This window comes from Chenopodium quinoa, unplaced genomic scaffold (assembly GCF_001683475.1).
Source record: "Chenopodium quinoa cultivar QQ74 unplaced genomic scaffold, ASM168347v1, whole genome shotgun sequence".
Lineage (NCBI taxonomy): Eukaryota > Viridiplantae > Streptophyta > Magnoliopsida > Caryophyllales > Amaranthaceae > Chenopodium > Chenopodium quinoa.
The window spans coordinates 1,033,781-1,054,924 of record NW_018743136.1 but is presented as its reverse complement, the minus strand read 5'-3'; the positions used below and the strand labels follow the sequence as shown (position 1 = coordinate 1,054,924).

The following is a 21,144-nucleotide window of genomic DNA, read 5'->3' as shown; positions in this document are numbered from 1 at the left end:
TCTTGACATTCTACCAGATCAAGTAAAAGTGCATAAGGAAGTAGTGATGGAGGTTGTGGAGTACCTAAACACTATATTTAGGCTAGAAAATCAAGGCACTCAACAAGAAATAAAAGACATGGAGGTAGATGCAGACTAGGGGACTCATTACAACAATGAAGAACAACATGGACCGCCACACATAACCACTTAGCTCTGTTAATTTTTTTTCTTCACATATTAGGTGGTTAGGTGTATTTTGTTCATTATAATGATGCAAATATGTAAGGCAGTCTTATGTAAGGTCTTTTGGTTAAGGTATGGTCATTTTGTACCCACATTTTGAATGAAATAGACATGAAAAAGAATCAGTTGTTGTGTGGGCACTAAATCCATCAGAAGCTTTGTATGTCATTGTTGAATACAACACTAAGTCACAAGGTTACCTCAACAACAACAACATTTAATTTTTGGTGGTTGGGAATGTGAGTAAATGAGAGTAGTTGGGGCCGGGGGAAATGGGATAATAAATGGAGGGAGTAATATATTAGGGTAATCTAATTAGTTTTAGGTTAATATGATTAAAATAAGATAAGGGTAAAATTAAGAAAATCAAAATTTTTAAGTAAGGGTAAATATGTAATTTCTAGGGTATTTGTTTACTAAAGATAGAAAGAAAATAGAAAGTTGCACATAACCTTAACATCCCATTTTGACAAAAGTTGTACATAACATTTAACGGAGGTAATAGTCAAATTTATTAGAATCATCAAATTGGCAACAAAAAATGAATATGAATAAATCCTTAGTTAATTTATTATTTATAAGTTCTTGTTTGGTAAAAAAAATCGATACCCAGGAAACGCCTAGGATTTTCGAATGACCTAGGCTGAAACGCCTAGTTTTTTCGAAACATCCTAGGATATTCAAAAAAACTAGGCGTTTCAGCCTAGGTCATTCGAAAATCCTAGGCGTTTCCTGGGTTTCGATTTTTTTTTTGTTTATTTTTGATTTCACGTATAGGTTGATTGTCATTGGATTTTACACTTTCGAAATTATTTTTGTTATTAAAATTATATTATAATATTGTTATTAGAATGATTATAGGGTTTAAATTATTATTTATATCAGTGAATATAATAAGTTATTTTATAATTAGTTGTATTGTTAGAATTGTTATTATTATTGTTGTTATTATTATTAGTCGTGTTTGTTGGTTCTTAACTTTTATTAATATTTACATAGTATTATGAGTCCGAGGATGGTGATGGTGTGGACTATAGCGGACATTTTTTGACAAACGAAGTGTTTACGAGTTTTGAGGATGTTGTTCTATGGGCACAAAATTTTTGTCAACCGCTCAGATTTATGTTAGTGAAGGCTTCTTACAAGACCGATCGGAGTGGTCAACTGTATCGATATGTGAGTTGTGATCGTGAAAAAAAGGGCATGATAAGAGACATGATGAACGCGATACGCAAAGACACCAAAAGCAAGGCAAACAATTGTCCCTTCAAAAGGTTGAGTATGTCAGAGTAGTAAATGGTTGGAAGCTTAGTTGCTTGAACGGAACTCACAATCATTCTTTGGTTGTTTATCCCGAGGGACATCGACAAATTAGCGGTCTTAGTATTGCTGCCAAGCAGGTAGTGCGTGACATGACTCAGGCACATGTGCCACCTCGACATATCATGAGAACTCTTGTAGAAAAGTTTCCCGGAGACCGTCCAAACATCAGGCATGTTTACAACTGCAGAAGTAAAATAAGAATGGAGCAATTTGAAGGAAGAGAAGTAGTTCACCAGGTGCTTCATTTGGCCAGATAGAGAAAATACCTCACTTGGGTTTTTACTGATTCCAACAATGTGTTGCAACATGCTTTCATGGAACACCCGATCATGCCAAATTTGCTTCGCACATACCCGTACGTGATTGGTATGGATTAATTTGGTAACTGTTAAATACAGCCTAAGAGGTATTCCCTGAAGTGCTGGTGCTTATACGGGAGGATTTGCGAGATAGGCTTTGATCTTTTCAAAGGCTTTTTGACACTCGTCATCCCATATTACTGGTACATTTTTCTTAAGCTTTTTAAATATTGGTTCACATATCGTCGTCAATTTTGATATGAACCTACTTATGTATTGCAACCGGCCAATAAATCCTCGAATCTGCTTCTCGGTTTTGGGCGGTGGCATTAATATGATTGCTTTGATCTTGGTTGGGTCTATCTCTATTCCTCTAGAGCTTATGACATAACCCAAAAGCTTGCCTGAGGTGACTCCAAAGCACACTTAGATGGGTTCAACCTCATATTGTATTTTCTTAGCCTTTCGAAAATTTTTCTTAAGGTTACTTGATGACCTGGGTGATCTTTTTATTTTACAATCATGTCGGCTACATATACTTTGACTTCTTTATGCATCATGTCATGGAGTAAGGCAGTCGCTGCACGTTGGTAAGTAGCACCCGCGTTTTTCAACCCGAATGGCATTACTGTGTAGCAGTAAGTGCCCCATGGTGTTATGAAGGTTGTTTTCTCCATATCTTCTTCTGCCATGAGAATCTGATTATAACCTGCGTATCCATCCATGAACGAGAGAAGTACGTGATTTGCTGTGTTATCCACCAGAATATCGATGTGTGGTAAAGGGAAGTCGTCCTTTGGACTTGCCTTATTTAGATCTCGATAGTCGACACACATTCTTACCCTTTTATCTTTTTTCAGAACTGGGACGATGTTGGCGACCCATTCGAGGTATTTGGATACCTTGATGAAACCTGTAGTTATTTGTTTTTGAACTTCATTTTTTATTTTAAGAGCTACGTCGGGTTTCATTCGACGTAACTTTTGTTTTACAGGTTTCATTCCCTGGTATAGTGTGTTGAGCTATTTCTCTATTAATGCTTGGCATATCTTCGTATGACCAAGCAAATACATCGATGAATTCTTTAAGCAAGTTAATTAAATCGGTTCTTTCTTGTTCATTAAGTGTTAGTCCGATTTTAACTTCTCTTTTATTGGTTGAATCATTTGAGATATCAACCGTCTCTGTTTCTTCAATTATTGATGTTTTCTTTTCAAGTGTTTCCATTGCTTTAATAAGTTCTTTGTCTTTTTCATTGTTAGTTAAGCAATGCTCGTCATCTTGGGTTAAAGAAGAACACAAGGAGTAAGGAGAAGAAGTCATATTATTATACTTTGAGATCATTACATCAAAGAGTGATATGTCCTCAGGGACTTGATCACTAACTATTCTAGGAGAAGAGATAGAAGGAGGAGGTGCTACAACTAAAGACCTAGATGACTCTATAGGGAGAGACTCTAACTCTGACTCAGACTCAAACGACTCTTCGAACATCGGTCCTTGCCCTGTCGTGATGGAGATATTCCTTCCACTTGGAGTAGTGACCTTGACGGTCTTGCACCACCCTTGTAGTGATCCTTTGCCGGAGTGATTAGCTTCGAGGGATCGAAGTTTTCACTTTGTAGGACTGTTTGAATGAGCGAGGAGTTATCCTCTTTGTATGTCGGCTCATCCTTTTCTCGCCCAAATAATAATCCCATGACATTAAAGTCAAAGCATAGGGGTGCTTTCTCCTTATGGATAGGAGTTGGGATTTCATCTGTGAAATAGAAATCTAAGAAAATTTCAAATCCCGGTTGCCTTATGCCATTTACGACAAATGGTTTAAGAAATTCGTGACATGGATAGTCCTCTCCTTCTTTTATGAATTGACCATTAAGGGTAAGAGGGTACTGATCCATTGGGATTGCTTTCTTTTGAATGCAAGCGTCCCTACGGGCCTTTGACTTTTCCTGGGCTCGCTTAAGATCTTTCCGAGTCGGTTCGAAACCAAGTCCGAAAGTATCTAATTTAGGGAGGCTAGGTGACTCCAGCGTTTTTTCTATTCCTTTCTTCTTTCCTAGGGTCATCCCAGGAAATTGTCCTTGCTTTTTCAGAATAGCATTCACGATCATGTTGGAATGGGGGTCGTGGCAGAGAGGGGTCCTTTCATCCTCCTGTATTAAGGAGACCTCTTCATTAAAGCCCCACAAATCTTCATCGTCTTCATCGTGCTCCACATTAATTATTGGATTTTCTATAGACTTGATTCTCATAGGCGAAGCATCGATGGTAATAGGAATTCCTCCAACTATAGCTTTTACTTGTTGGTGGAGAGATGAGGGGACGACCTTTAGGTCATGAAGCCAAGGGCGTCCCAACAATAGATTAAATGAAGCTTTAATATCTACTACTTGGAAAGTAGTAGCATATTCTATTGCTCCCGCCGTTACATTCATAGTAAATTTACCAAGATCTTAACAACGAGTGTTGTCGTAGGCTCTTATTCCTTGCGTTGACGGGGTTAAGTCTTCATCCCTTTTGCCTAGCATCCTCGCAGTTCTAAGTGGACAGATGTTAATGGCTGATCCATTGTCTAAAAGAGTCATAGGGACGTTCGTTCTCTTGCAAACCACTGTGAGATTTAATGCCTTATAGTGTTTGTCACCTGCTGGGGGTACATCCTTGTCGGAAAAGGTGATCAAATTGATGGGACTAGGGAGATCACTCGTGAGGAAATTAGCCAACCCCTCAGGAGTGGTGTCAGAATCTATCACTATTTTTTCTAAGGCATTCATTACAGCCAACCTATGTTCTCGAGACGTTTCCAGAAGCTTCCATACGTTCATTTCGACTTAAGTTTTCTTGAACTGTTTGACGATGTCATTATCTTCAATGATAGGTATGGGAACTTGTTGTGTGGTTTGCATGGGTTGTGTTGAAATAGGTGGTTGCATTCTCCCGGATCTTGTGAGGACGTCTATTGATGAATCTTCTTTAACCCAAAAGTCATCCATGGCATATGATACCGAAGGTGGAGGTCCTACCATGTCTTTTAAGTAGACGTTTTTTTCGTCGCTGTCCCAAACTCCATTAATATTTACATCCTCCTCTTGTGGAACTTGGACTAGCTTTTTATCATCAATCATTTTCTGAATTAAATCCTTGAATTTAAAACATTTTTCGATAGTATGACCCCCTGATTGATGATATTGACAGTAATATCTATTTGTCCTTTTCAACGACTTAAATGGTCTCAGATCGAGAGGTTTGATCTCGCCACTCTCGGAGAGAATTTTGAACATTTGTATATATGGGATCCCAATTGGAGTGTAGAGTCTATTACTCTTCTTGGGTTTATCGGTGACTTTTAAAGAAAAACGTTTCGCCTCATAAGTCGTTCCCATGGGTGTGAGCTCTCTCTTAGGTTCATTTTTCGGGAGTGGAACCTTGTCATATTTCTTCTGAAGTTCTTTTATAACCTTGAGGGCTTCACGTAGCAAGTGTGAACCTTCCATTATATTCAGTGTAAGCAATTGTAAGTCCTCTTTACTTGCTAATTCTAGAAGATTATCCATGGCGTCGAAAAAGATCTCCTCCTCTTTTTCGATAACATGGATTTCTTTGACAGGTTTTATGAGAGACGAGGGGTCAACCTCGTTTTCCTCATCAGAGATAGCCAAGGAGTGAGCAAGAGGTGCGTTATCAATACTTGGCTTCTTATTGGCAGGGGACAATGGTAGCTTGTTGTTGTCGATTAAGTATTGGATAGCTTCTTTAAGCTTCCAACAGTTCTCGGTAAGATGGCCCCTACCTTGGTGATACTTGCAATGTGCATTGGGGTTCCAGTTAGCCGTCCTCTTTTCGACTGGTGGGTCCCCAAATGGTCCAATAGGAGTTATAAGACCTTTTGCATTTAATCGGTCAAATACGGTGTCATAACTCATGCCAATAGGAGTAAAGTTCCTCCTAAATGGTTTCTTTTTTCCTTGATTATTCATAGCAAGGACTTCACCTAGGTTAAAAGTGCTAACATTGTTTGAGTGGGTGGTTTTGGAAGAAGAAGGATTGTCGTTCTTCTTGCCTTTCCAGCCACTGTTGGAGTTATTGTTGGCAGCTTTCAACTTAGCCAGGTTGTCTTCAATATTGATTCCAATGTCGTACATGGCCTTGAAAGTATGGAGGTTATTCTGATATTTGAGATGATTGGAGTATTTTTCTTGAAGGTTTTTGATGAATAACCTTACGGATTCTTTTTCACTTGGCACCTCAATCATCTTAGCTGAGGTTTCTCTCTATTTGTTAAAGAAGGAGGTGAAGCCTTCATTCTCCTTCTACTTGAGGATTTCAAGTTCCTTATGGTCAGTCTCAACTTGAATGTTACATTTGTATCTATCAAAAAAAGCGTTTGCTATGGACTCCCAGGTGGAGGTTTTTTCTTTCTCGAGAGAAAAGAACCATTGCTGGCAAACGGTTTCAAGAGATAGTGAGAACAAAGAGGGGAACACTTTCTTGTCGATACGCTTAATACTAATTATTGTTTCGAAGGCTCTTAAATGAAAATAGGGGTTATCGGTTTCCTTGAAATTCGGGATGTCGTTGGCATTGAACTTCTGCGGAAGAAGATCCTTGTCCATCGAGACCCCTTGTGAGCTAATCCCTTGAAACTTGTAGTCGCTTGATAGCTTTCTCAGACTCTCTTGCATGAGGTCCATCTGTTGTTATTTCACGGGATCATCGATTTTGAGGGTTAGAATCTTTAGTGCCTCAGTCACGGTAACTAGTTGGTTCCTGAGCTCATTGACTTCTTCTTGTGTTGCCATTGCTGTCCTAGATTTCCTCTTACAAGCGATGTGTTTGTCGAAGAGTTGTACTTGTACGAAAAGATTGTCTTTGATTAATCGCCCTTCTTTTCTTGCCCACGCGCTGTAATTTAAACCGTTTTTGTTTTAATTACTTGACTCAAATCGACCTTGACTTTACGGTTTTAAAGAGGAAAAATAAATAAATAGGTGCATATTTTTGGGAAACAAATATGGTATTTAATCAAGTATGGTATTTAAATTGGAGGATTAATATCCGACTTACCCCCCTAAAAAAAATGACGGAAAAACGCGCATACAAGACTTTTCTTAGACATGGTCAAAGTATGTGTATTGGTGTGTGCGTTGAGTGTAAGTGACATGCTTGGACTTTTGTGTAAGACCATGGGACTTGGTGCCTAGACTCAATTAATGACTTAACAAGGTATTATGAATAGTAAAATTTAACCGAGTTAATTAGCAAACTGGTTAATTAGACACAAAGTGATGACTCGAGTAATAAACCGAACTAACGTCAAAACGACAGGACTGGCGCCTCTCTTTGCAGTGTAGCGTCAGACGAAAAAACTGTCGCCAGGCGCCACACTCCACAGAGTGGCGCTACAGTTCAAACTTTGGCGCCATTGCTGGAGCGTCGATCAGAAACTGTTTTCGGTATTATTGATCAACAGGGGTATGCCTAAAGTCGTACTAAGTCAACTCTGGTTAAAATATTAGACTTTATTTACTCAAATTAATTAATTAATTAATAAATTAGGCAAAGTTCTTTTAGTCGTTAATTTATTTAATCTTAGCACAAGTCAAACAAACAGTTAAGAAAAAACACATAGAGTATGCATAAAAAATAATGCACAATTAGTCAAGTAGGCACGATATAATGCAATGAGTTTGCAACCTAACCATGGCTCTAGTTCTCTAAAGTTTGGGATATGGGTTAGTCAAAGAGGGTCCATGGTTAATTGTCCGGATGCACCGCGCGGAAGCCTAACCGAGAAGGGTTGGCGCTAGTGGATGGGACACCGCGAATTTGAAAAAATTCGCTTCCATGGTTTGGTGAATTCAACATTCTCGGATGTACCCTTTGTTGCTCAGAGCGTTTAATCAGGTAGATGGAGCATGCATTCCCAGAGGGTTATCTCCATATGTAGAACACATATGAGTTTGAGAAAAGTGAGAAAAACTTAATCAGGAAGTAGGATCGAGCGAACAATGCTAAAAACTGGTCGAAATTAGAATGCATATTTCTGGCTCGGTATTGGAAGAATTGGCGCCAACAAACAGAGGTTGGCGCCAGCTTTTAGCTTTAGCGCGTGGCGACAGAGCTGTCGTCAGGCGCTAAAGTCAAAATACTGGCGCTAATTTCTGTTCGCTGACGCTAATTCCTACATGCCTCAACAGCTTTCTGTGCTCGATAAAATTTTCCAGTTTTGCACAGTGTTATTTCGACCCTAGTTGTGAAAGATATTTCTCAAATTTTCTACGTGTAAAAATCCTATGTTTTAACTCATTACGGATGATCTTTCCAATGAGATCTTTTTTATGCATATGACAATAATGTTAATCAAAATTACGCACATGAAATACTTACAACTTTTCGAGTCTCATCCACTCATTCTAAATCATCGCCGAAATAAATTTCAGGAATTAAAATAGAAATCCTCCCCAGCGGAGTCGCCAAAAACTGTAGGGAATATTTCAAGCATTACCCCTAGCTTAAACCCCACTGTGATCATACACTAAAGTATGGTGGCGTCCAAAGGGAAAGAAGATAGAGCAAAAGAGTCGCCAACAAGTGTTTTAAGGAACTTGTGAACCGTTCACGAGGTGAAGGGTACACCCCTTAACGATCCAGGAGATCGCCAACTCCAATAGGTCAGGAACCATTACTGGTAATTCAGGGATGAAGGTACAAATCCAACCTAAAAGATATTAAACCAGCCCTAATAATAAGCCTCTAATTTATTCTGATCGTATTCATGTGCGCTTTCTGACTAACATGCAATCAATAAGTTTAACCCTAAACCTGTTTATCTATGTTGGTTGAATATTAATGCACAAATAAACTATTATTGGCGATCACTTGAATTATAATAACATTAACCCTAAACAAGATTATTAGTTATCTTATTAAGCGTGATTACAAATACCAATTCCGTTTAAACATGCATAAAAGGTGTGATCAAGCAATAATAATAAACATAATCAAGTAACATAATAATCAGAATAACAATTATAAAAATAATCATAATAGTCATGTTAAAGCATAATAATAGCAAGATCCTAAGCATGATACTAACAAGATTAATAACAAATCCTAGCATGTCACTAAACAATAAAAATCAAAGCTTTAGCCCTAACATGATACTAACATGCTATTAGGAAAGAAAATAGGAAGCATCATACTTTTAATCATACTTGATATTAGGAATTTATTCTTTACCCTAAACATGATACTAGGAACTTATTGTTGTCACCCTAAACATCAAATTAAGAAAAACATCCTAACATGATATTAGGAATTACACCAACAACCTAGACATGATTTCTATATCATAAAATCAATAAATCATTAAAGCACTTACTTGGATGCCTCGTACCTCTTTCTAATAACAAAATGCACACGTTAGTAACTTCAAGGAAATTAATAAACAACAGTTAAATTAAATAATTGAAATAAAGATTTGGGACCAAACCCTCAAAAATTAAAACTTTTCACGTTTAGGGCGAAGGCAACTTTGAATATGGCTAGATGTATCTAAGTCTTGCGAGTGCGGAATTTTGTATATTGAGAAAAGGCTAGTTTAGAAAAAAGGGAGAGAGAGAGTAATAAAGAATTTCTTGATGAGAGTTGGTGGATAGAGAGAATGGGTGAGAATTGGTGAATGAAATCGGAGTTTTTAGGAGGCTATTGATAGAGAAAATCAACCAAAAAGATAGAAAATCAAAACAGAGTTCTGACGCGCAAAACGAGCTTAGCGCTTGACGCTGACATTAGCGCCAGGCGCTAATGCTAGCGCCAGGCGCTAACGCTGGCGCCAGGCGCTAACGCTGGCGTTTGGCGCTAACTTAATTATTGACGCGTTTTATAAAATCAGATAGAAATTGCCGTACAGGAGGATAAAATCGTATTTTCCTCAAAAACATTCTTTTGTTCTGATTAAAACTCTAAAAAGTCAACAAAAGTCAATTGCTAATTGAATTAGGAATGAAAAGAACCTTCTAGAAGAATCTAGAAGACTAAAACCATTCCTAATTTCATTAGGAATGATAAATCCATATTAGGCCCTCCTCTAGATCATTGGGTCGCATATAAGACTCAAACTAGGCCCAATTTAGTAATTTGGCCATAACTTGCTGAATATTCATCGGAATTGGGCTTATAATATATCGTTGGAAAGATCTTTTCAAGCTCTATCCAACTACACTATTATTGGACCCATATCATGGACCAACAAAACTGTATTGGCTATTTTCTTAAAATAGGTTTCCAAAAACAGAGAGAAAAGAAAAGAAAAGAAACTAAAACTATCCGCAACACTAAACCTTCCACACTTTCACTTCATTCGATTATGGTTCGACGTGAAAGGTACTCATCAATGGTTTTGGTTTTTGGGAGACACAAATGGGTGTCTACAGTAGCACAACAGGATTTTTTTTGCTATTGCCACAATATGGAATGTGGTGGTGATTTGTTATGGAGTAGGAAGTAGACCGTCGAGCTACTATTCATCTACTACTGTTTTACCGTAAAACAATCGTGGACATTTAGATAGGCCTTCTGGTGAGTTTGTGATTGGAATTGTTGGTGGATCGCATTTCATTCGGTTGCATATGGATCGTGACTAGGGGTGAGCATGGGACGGGTACTCTTACCGTTAGTACTAACGGTTCGGGTACCCGATAACCAAAATCACTAAAAGTGATACCCATAACCGGAACCAATAAGTTCGGGTACCCGGATTTTTGGATCGGTTATCAGGTACCCAATAAGATATCCAATAATGATACTTAAACTTAATTATGTAGTTATTATGATATAATTTACAACTAATTAAAAACAATACCTTATTATCTTGACCAAATTATTAAAAATATTACTAATCATTGATATTATAAAGTGACCATGAAGTAAAGTAAAAGTTTAGATTTATATTAATAGATTTAAGTAGGGAAAAAAAAGCAAAAAAAATTCTTATCGGATCGGATCGGGTAACCGTTAATTTTAAAATGATACCCAGACCATATCCGATAACAAATTATCGGAACGGGTACCCAAACCGTTATGGTTATCGGATCAGGTACCCTAATTTTCGGAACGGTTACGGATCGGTTTTTTTGGGTTTTCGATTTTTCGGGTAGTTTTTCTCAGCCCTAATCGTGACCACCCACTACCTCCAATTTCCTTAATGTGGTTTAACACTCGTCAGGGAAGTGTAGACGGGTGGGAGAGAAGGTACGATAGAAGGCTTCAATTGTGGAAGACATTAATCAACTCTTGAGTATCGTTTGAGTATTGTTGTGGATTTTGATTAAACTTTATTTTAACTTTATTAATAAACATGGTTATTTTTTTTAAATTTATTTTAAGCAATTCTTTTTTAAAATATACTAAGCAAGTACATAGTCTATTAGAAAAAAAAAACTCAAACATAAATGTCAACTTGATAATTTCCAACAAATGTGTAAAACTTAAATGTCCACTAACAACATCCAAAACATAGTCAACATCCAATACATAGTCTAATAAAACAACAAAGTCGAAGCTACAAATAAATATTATAACTAATGTGCAAGTCCATTTATTGCATTCCAATCAGCAATCACTTGCGCCAACATTGCTCTTGTGTCTCTCGATAGTGTAGGGTACTCACTAAGTGATCGTTGTGCTGTAACCATGAATCGTCCTACCCACTGCGCAAACAATTATAATTGTATTAATTGTAATAATAGGAAGAAAAATTAAATTAAAAAAAAACTAATAAAAAACTTATGTAATCAACGTTGATCCTCTTAGGAAGATCGTGATCATCCTCAACATTAGGAGTGACGATAGGATGGCTAACTCTCCTAAACCATGATAGGTAGTCATGTGCAGAAGTACGTCCGCCAGGTGAAACTCTAGTATATCCACCAAGCAGAAGACTAAACGCAACACTGGGAACAAATCCATTCCACATGCGAGTAGTCATCTGAGCTGAAAAACTAACCCTATAAGACTTAACACTAACTGGTCTCTAAGCATTATCGGGCCTAATCATGTCACCGGGAATCTCCTGTATAAACCCCAACTGTCGAACAACTCGACCAGGCATATATGGCTCTATGATGCCTCGATATCGAATACATCCGGTAAACGCAGTCCTAGGCACCTGTAATTAAGGAAAAGCTCCGTACGGCAACCAGCATACCTACAAATTAATACAAGTGTAAATCAACTGTAAATAAAAGCATTGTAAAACAAATAGTATTACGTATCTATTTATACCTCATGGTCACCCATCTAGTCAAGTCGAGTACGAAAGGACATGAGACGTTGTTGATGCTTTCGTGCCATACCAACATCTCATAACCCTGCACGCGCATATGGAACGTCTCGTGTCAACACACCCTGGTGAGGCCGAAAACATGGAAAGTACTCGTATACCCAAGACTAAAGAAGAGTTAGACAACCTGTGATAGAATCACATCCATTTCGGGTGGCATGCTTGAGCTGACGATACAAGTACGCTAGTGTGGCTGAACCCCAGGAGTATCTCGTCAACCTCTCCAGGTTATGCTCCACAAACAACTCAGTGAGAAAAGAAGGGTGGGTACGAGAACCACTCTTATCAATAAAGAGCGTGTTACCCAAAAGGACCCACATGTAACCAATGACCTGAACCTCCTCCATTTTCTCTACAGTACGACACCTATCAATAATCTTGTCAGTATGGACGCCACCATTCCTGTAGATGGAAGTCTGAGTCTTGACCTGTAGCTCCTCTATAGTCAACTGTAACAACTCAGCTGCAATTGTCCTATACTAGTCACTAGATAGATCCTCGGCAACCATATCACCATCAACTCGAATACCAAGTATGTGGTGGACGTCATGCAACATGATGGTCATCTCACCAAAAGGTAGGTGGAATGTGTTTGTGTCTGGCTGCCATCTCTCCACAAAAGCAGATATCAGCGAAAAATCAAGGTGGTCGTGCATAATGCTCGGCAAGTGCGACAACCCAGTTTGCCGTATCCGCGTAGCAGTGTCTGCCGTAAATCCCTCTATCCATTCACTCAACGATCTACACACACCAGCTCTAGTATGACAATTTAAAAACCGTCGATCATACCCGTCCCAAATATATTGAGCAACATGGGCCCCAATACTAGGAATAACGGTTTCAACATCGGGTCCACCGTCCATCGACCCCTGAACAAGCCAAGACGCTACAGATCGAGGTGGTCGTGAACTCGTAAATCTCCCATTAGGACCTCTCGTCACGATAGTCGGCTGCTCCTCAGTATCAACATCAGCATCAGCATCAACATCATCGTCAGGTCCATCATCATCGTATCTCGAACTCGAACTCGAAATCGAGCTAGTAGTCCTTAACAAAGGATTAGGACCGGCTCCCTCCTGCTCATCCAAATAAGTCCCAGAACTACCCACTTCTCTGTCGCGCTTTGGTAAAGAACTACCTTCCCGTATAGTAATCCTCGGCCCCTATCTCTCCTAATCGACGCATTAATGCCGCGTGATCTAGCATGTCGTGGACCAGAACCCTCGACTACATTCTAAATTAAGAATAAAATGGCATTAATACTTGTGCTTTTCTTATCAAATGAGTTTAAAATGACATTGATATAAAACAAACAAGCTCGACCAAACAAACATTTCATAAAATTCAAATCTAACAACACCAATTAATTATAACAAAATCAACCAAATAATATTTCTAATAAGTAACAACTAAATATATAGGGTTTTAGGGAAGAAGAACTTAGTTTTCTATGGTACATAATCAATAATGCTTACTACTACCTTTCATAATTCACATGATTAAGGACTTAGGCTAGATAAACTACTTCTAGGGTAAATAAGCATTCAACCAATGATAAGTTGATAGCTATTAAATTTTGCAAGCATACGATAAGGTTAGTCCTATAGATTGATTATAGCATAGTCAATTAGCAAGTCAATTAAAACCTGGCAGATTTGTTGCAATAATTCAACGAAAATTGAAAGGCAATCAATTAAAACAAGATGTTTGCAAGCAATTAAAGGCAATTAAAACAAAACATTTGTAAGCAATTAAAGGCAATACCGAAAAATTAAAAAAATAAAAATAAAAACCCAGGCAAGCGCCTGATTTTTCTGCACAACCATGGCTGAAACGCCTAGTTCGTGCGTACAACCGTGTGGTTGTACGAAAAAACTGGGCGTTTCACCTCAACCGCTCAGATTTTTTGTACAACCACACGGTTTTAAGCACGAACTAGGCATTCCAGCCGAGCTTGTGCAAAAAAATCAGACGTTTGCCGCGTTTTCAGAAAATTAAAAAAAAAAACCTCTTCTCCGCCGGCCATGACTGACTTCTCTTTGTCCTTCCGCGGCATTATCACTGTGTAGATCGGTGTTCCACTACTGCTCCACCGCTTTTATCTGTGGTGATGGTGGTGGTGGAGGTGGATGTTGTGGTGGTGGAGGTGGATGTGGTGGTGTTGGTTATTGTTTAGAGGGAGAATGAGAGTGAGTAAGGAATGAGGGTTTTGTTGGGGGAGGGGGGTAATTTTGTTTGAGGGGTATTTTTTTTTGATAAAAAAGGGTAAGTTTGTAATTTTAATTTATTTTGCGGGCATTATTTAGATATTCGAGGGCGACGTTTAGCTACCTTAGATAGAGAGGAATAAGTTCTGGACAGCTGCATTCAATCATTTTCAGCCATTCAATCTAACTACTTCCCCCAGTGGGGATAAGGAATTTCAGAATAGAAAACCCAAATGAAATGGGATTTTTCCTAAGGAAAATGAAGAGGGCGCTCTTTAGACGGGGCGGGTTTAGGGTAATGTTGGGAGTCGTAGCTTCTCTAGTGTTATAGCTTTCCGGCGGCTTATAAAGGACTCGCTTTCCAAGCGCTGGTCCAAAGCATGTCAAAGAAACCTCAGATCTATGACCTCCCAAAGGAGGGTCGATTAGTGAAAGCATCTCGTGAACAAACAAAAGGGCTTACCTCGAGTGGGAATGTGGAGATTTTCTTGTTTAGTTTTATAGGGGAAGCAAAAGATAATAAAAGCAATCCCGGACCTTTTCTCTATCCTATCATCTCATGCATTGCCCGGCAGACTTCTCACCAGTCTTAGAAAAATAGGCCTTCAAGCCAACTTAGGGAAGTGTATTGCTCAAAAACGATGTAACACCAGTTGTATTTGCCAGTAAGGCGCTTTCTATTGTCTTTTCATCTCCCCGGTCAATTGCATTGCCTTTAGTATGGATATGTAGGTGTAGACACCTAAAAATGTCTCCCCAAAACCAAACCCGATGATGAACAACCTTTCACCGTCACTATTGGTCGGGTTCAGTATTTAATCCTGAGAGTGCTTAAAAAATCGTATTTAATTAAATTTAATTTTTGAATAGTCCACGGACCAGTCTTGATGTTTAGTCAAAGCATAGTTTTTAATTTCAGCCCAAACCCTTTTTACTTTATTGTTTTATTATTTATTTTGGCTAAACCTTTTATTTATTTTATTTACTTATTTTCATATTTTAGCCCAAATAATAATAAATCAGAAATGGCCCGAAATTATCAATTTGCACTTAAAATGCTGAACGAAATTAGGGTTAAAAATGAATTTAGACGGAAAAATGGACTAAAAACTCCCACGTCACGGCAGTAGTCCACCGTGTCACGGGAAACAGTCCCGTCTGACGGTGGGATTCCCCGTGACACGGAACACCTGCTGTGACACGGGAGTTTCCATGTCCTTTTCGCGTAAACCCTTAACGCGTTTTCTCCCCCGTTTACTAAATATTTCCCGCGTCACACAGTTGTATATCGTGTCACGGGAATGTTCCCCGTCCGACGGTGGGGTTTCCCGTGTCACGGTACACTTTGCCGTGTTGCGGTATACGTTTTTAGGGTTTTTATCATTTAGGATTCTGTGTGTTCCCTCAGCACATTTTTTCTAAAAATACCCCCTCATTTCTGATGTACGGGGTATCAATTAATTCTCTATTTTCTCTCTTATGTGTTCTAGCCTAAACACTAGCCTACCCTTCAGTTTCTGTCTGGATCCGATTACCCGAGAGTCCAAACCCGAGATCCTGATACTCCTATCGGTAAGCTGAGAACCTACACAATGAGCAAAAGTTAGCTAACCCCAAGGTGATCCAGGGATAACCACTCCGATGATAAAGTTAGAATGTGTTTAAGAAAGATAAGTAAGAGAGAGAAAGTAGAGAGAGAGTAATAAATTCTTACCATTAATGAGGTTTAACCCACTATTTATAATAAATATTAGGATAGGTGGCTACAAAGCATACAATGCTTTTCTTGCCAAGTGTCAAGCTATTGTTGTCACGTGCCGAATAGCAATAAGCCGATATGTCCGCTTTGTAAAACATATCAGCCTATTTATCAGCTATACTGGGTTCATATCCATATTCATGAAAGATGTCAGCCCGTTTCACATATCCCCCCCATACAACTAGCCCCCCAAGTGAGGATGTGTGATCATAGGTCGACGTTCTCACATTAGGACATTGAACAAATTTTGGTTTCTATTTATATTATGATATGTTCAGGCTTTCTATTACTTGCACTATGTCGAGCATTTTGCCGAGATTATGCAATGCAATATTTAGGATGACTTCTTGGAATTTGCAACTGAATATTATACTGTAATTTCTTGGCATGTATACTGTTACCGTTGTAATTAATTTTTGCAGACAAGGTGCACTCGAAAAAAATTAGGAGCGGAAAAAACTCCGATTTCCCCCCCAAGTGACCTTGTTTGCCGATAGCAAACAAGGACTACTTGAAAATAATTGGGAGTGGAAAAAACTCTGTTTCCCCCCAAGTGACCTTTTTTGCCGATAGCAGACAAGGTCTACTTGAAAATAATTGGGAGCGGAAAAAACTTCGTTCCCCCCCCCCCCACAAGTGACCTTGTTTGCCGATAGCAGACAAGGTCTACTTGAAAATAATTGGGAGGGGAAAAAACACTGTTTTCCCCCCAAGTGACCTTGTTTGCCGATAGCAGACAACGTTTACATGAAAATAATTGGGAGTGGAAAAAACTCCGTTTCCCCCCCCCCCCCCCAAGTGACCTTGTTTGCCGCAAAGCTACAAAAAATGGAAGCGCTTTTTCAACAGACTTGCTGATGAACCGTGTTAATCCTGCCATCCTGCCAGTCAACCTTTGTATATCCCAATAGTTTGCGGTTGTTTCATCTCAAGCACCGCATTCACCTTGTCATGATTCGCGTCTATTCCTCGCTCATTAACCATAAAACCCAGAAACATCCCTGATCGAACCCCAAACACACACTTTTCTAGATTCAGCTTCATCTGATACTTCCGCAACGTTTCAAATGTTTCTTTCAAATCAGCTATGTGATCCTCCTTCTCCTTACTTTTAGCGATTGTATTATCTACATACACCTCCACATTTCGGCCCTTCTGCTTTTCAAAAATTTTATCAACTAGCTTCTGATAAGTTGCTCCGGCATTCTTCTACCCAAACGGCATTGCCTTATAGCAATATACTCCGGCATCTGTTATGAAGGCTGTTTTTGCCCTGTCAGCATTGTGAAACTGAGCATAGCATGGCCAGAAGTGGAGTCCACCAATCTATCTATTCGGGGTAGTGGATAACAATCCTTGGGACAAGCCCTGTTCAAGTCTGTAAAATCCACACACATACGCCACTTCCCCGTCGGCTTCCTCACCATCACAACATTTGCTAACCATTTTGTATAGGCACATGGTTCAATAAACCCTACTTCCAAGAGCTTATTAACTTCAGCCTGTATAGCTTCTATCTTCTCAGTTTAGAACTTGCGCTTCTTCTATCTTATCGGTCTGAACTTCCTATCTACATTCAATTTATGCTCCATCACTTCTAGATGTATTCCCGGCATCTCACTTGCCAAAAATGCAAAAACGTCTGCATTTTCACACAATAGACTTATCAAGTGACATCTCATATCAACATCCATATCTGCTGCAAATTTAACTGTCCGACTTGAGTTTCCCGGTTGCAACTCAATTTGCATTGTTTCTCCACCTGGTAACGGCCTCGGGATCTCTTCTGGCCTTGCATCAAAATTTTTCATAGCCAAATCCTGCACCGTTAGTTATTTTTCCTTCCTTGAATTATTCGGTATTGGACCGTTCGCAACTGGATTCTTCAAAGCCGTTACATAACAAGACTTTGCCATTATCTGGCCCCCATGTACCTTTTCAACAGCTCCCAAATTTGACACATAAGCTATCGTGAGATGATAAGTTGACACTACTGCCTGCACATCATGAATTATCGGTCTGCCGATAATTGCATTGTAAGTTGACGGCACATCAACTACCAGGAACTCTACCATCATATCTCTCGCTTTCAGCCCATCACCCAGTCTAACTAGTAGCACTATACTTCCTTCTAGCCTCACCGTTGACCCATTGAACCCAATAACCGGATAAGACACCGGTGTCAAATATTGCCTTCCTCTCTTCATTTCATTGAAAGCTTTCATAAACAGAACATTCGCTGAGCTGTCCCCATCAACCAGAACTCTCTTGATGTCGGCCCCATTTATCTTTGTTATTAGAACCAACGGGTCATCATGTGGGAAGACAATTTCCCTTGCATCCTCCTCTGTAAACACCACGTCAGGAATCGATGCTGGCCGAGGTCGGCTATCAACATCCAAGGCATACACTAAATGACGATGCTCAGATAAGTGCTTTTTAGCGCCACTGATCGTTCCCCTCTGCACTGGCCCTCCCGTTATCACATCTAATCTTCCTGTGGATAACGGTGGCATTCCTCCGTCCCCTTGCCGAATTATCCCACCTTGTGGTCTTTCTAGCCTTGCTTCTAATTGTTGCCTTTCAATCTGCCGAGTGAGCGGCTGACCTCCTCCTGTATTTTTCCGATATTGAGCTAAATGCCCCTTTCTTATCAACTCCTCAATATTATCTTTCAATTGTGTGCACTCCTCGGTATAATGACCCACGTCTCTATGAAACATGCAATACTTTTTGACATCCCTCGGCCTTGCCTTCATCAGAATTGGCCTTGTCCATCCTTCTATGTTCTGATTCACCGAATAAATTGCCGCTCTAGGCGTATTGAACGGTGTATATGAACTGTACCGCATCGGCGGTTTTGCAGCCCTAGCTTCCTACCAACTTCCCCCTCCTCTGCCTTGGGTCGAGGTTCTCGGCCTTCCACTTCTAGAGGTTGCACCCTCAAATTGATACTGACCCCTACCGGCGGTCACGCTCTTGTTACTTTTCTTCATCAGTTCCTCTCTCTTGATGTAATCATGAGCTTTGTTAAAAGCAGCTGCCAATATCAAGAAGTTCTTTCGTGTAAGATAACGCTTAAACTCCGAATCATTTAAGCCGTTCATCAGAGCCATAATAGCTATCTCTTGCTGCAACTTTGGAATTGTATTTGCCTCGTTGTTAAACCGTCTGATATAATCCCTCAAAGACTCATCCGTCCTTTGCTCTACTGCCATCAATTCCCCTGAAGTGTGCTAAATTTTCGAGTACCCTCCTTCTAGCGCCAAATTGTTTCTGTCTGGATCCGATTACCCGAGAGTCCGAACCCGAGATCCTGATACTCCTGTCGGCAAGCTGAGAACCTACACAATGAGCAGAAGTTAGCTAACCCTAGGGTGATCCGGGGATTACCACTCCGATGATAAAGTTAGAATGTGTTTAAGAAAGAGAAGATAAGTAAGAGAGAGAAAGTAGAGAGAGAGAGAGAGAGAGAGTAATAAATGCTTACCATTAATGAGGTTTATCCCACTATTTATAATATATATCAGGACAAGTGGCTACAAAGCATGCAAATCTTTTCTTGCCAAGTGTCAAGCTATTGTTGCCACGTGCCGAATAGCGACAAGCCAAAATGTCCGCTTTATAAAACATATCAGCCTATTTACCAGCTATACTGGGTTCATATCCATAGTCATGAAAGATGCCAGCCCGTTTCACATATCCCCCCATACACCTTCTTCTTTCATAATTCCTTCTTCAAACACTCCAAGGAGTCCATACTTTACTCGTGGTTATGTCCTTAAGTCAAGGCGTGAAAGGTAGAACTGTTTGAGGGTTTGGCCCCAAATCAATTCTATTTAATTTAATTATTTTTTTATTATTATTTCCTTGAAGTTACTAACTCGTTTATTATTTTGTAGTTGCAAGCAAACAAAATCAAAGTAGGAATTATGTTCCTTTTATTTCTATTATTTTTCTAACGATTTTATATTGTTGGAATCATTGTTAAATTGCATCCAATATTAATGTTTATTCTATTGTTATTATTGATCACCATATTGCATGTTTAAAGGGAATATGTAATTGAAAATCACGCCTAATAAGATAATTTGGACAACCGGTTTAGGTTCCCTTATAATCTTGTTGAGTGATCACAAATATTTTAGAATTTTATGTTGCATTAATATTAAACCAATTTAGCTTAATAATAGTTTGGAGCAAATTTAATATTTTGTTTGTATGTCTTTGAGATAGCGGGAATCACTTTTCACTATAAGAACCGAGTAGAGGCTAATACGGGCGAATGTGACTCCATGACTCACTTCGTACCATCATCCCCGATCCTCCTTTGGTGGTTCCGAACCATATGGAGTTAGTAATCTCATGGATTATGAATGGGGTGTAACCTTCACGGGTCAATCGTTGTTGCCTATCGTTGTCCCTTTATCGTGGTTGCCTTTAATTATCCGTGAACGGTTTACAAGTTCCTTAAAAACTTGTCGGCGGCTCCCTACTTTCCTTGTCCCTAATCGTAATGTCAATTCCCACTTCCTATGAGTTCCAAGCATATTCACCACATGCTTTAACGTAGGCGCACTTCAAACGACGCCTACAATTTGGCGACTCCATTGGGGAGGATTCTTGGTTATTTATCGATTTGAGTGATCGGTATTTAATTAAGATGAGTGGATGAGACTTGAAAGACTCTTGAATAATATTCCTGTGATTAATTTGGCATTGTTGCATAAGCATAGACGTTTTAAAGTCGCATTTAGGTCTTTCCCGTAAGAAAAATTGAATAACTTGATTGCGTACGAAGGAAAACAGGGCACCAGTCAGATTTTCTGACTGCCGTGCCACGGCAAAATCTGTCGTGTCACGGTGCTCTCTGCTGTGTACCGACTGTCCTAAAATCAGTCCGGTGGCTTGTTTTCTCTTCTCACATTCAACTTCCTTGTGTGTTCTACATGCGTCTTAGCCCCGGGGGATTTAAGCTCTATCAAC

The 21,144-nt window shown here is 39.3% G+C and overlaps 1 protein-coding gene across 1 annotated transcript; it reads right to left on the bottom strand.

Moving 5' to 3' along the window:
• Positions 1 to 17,990: 17,990 nt before the first annotated feature.
• LOC110732083 lies at positions 17,991 to 19,010 on the bottom strand. The gene has a single exon (XM_021911996.1). It carries the CDS (start codon positions 19,008 to 19,010, stop codon positions 17,991 to 17,993), a length of 1,020 nt encoding a protein of 339 aa, XP_021767688.1.
• Between the last annotated feature and the right edge of the window lie 2,134 nt (positions 19,011 to 21,144).

Excerpts from the sequence above, each read along its gene's own strand:
- LOC110732083 (XM_021911996.1), bottom strand. The coding sequence starts at position 19,010 with ATGCGGTACAGTTCATATACACCGTTCAATACGCCTAGAGCGGCAATT.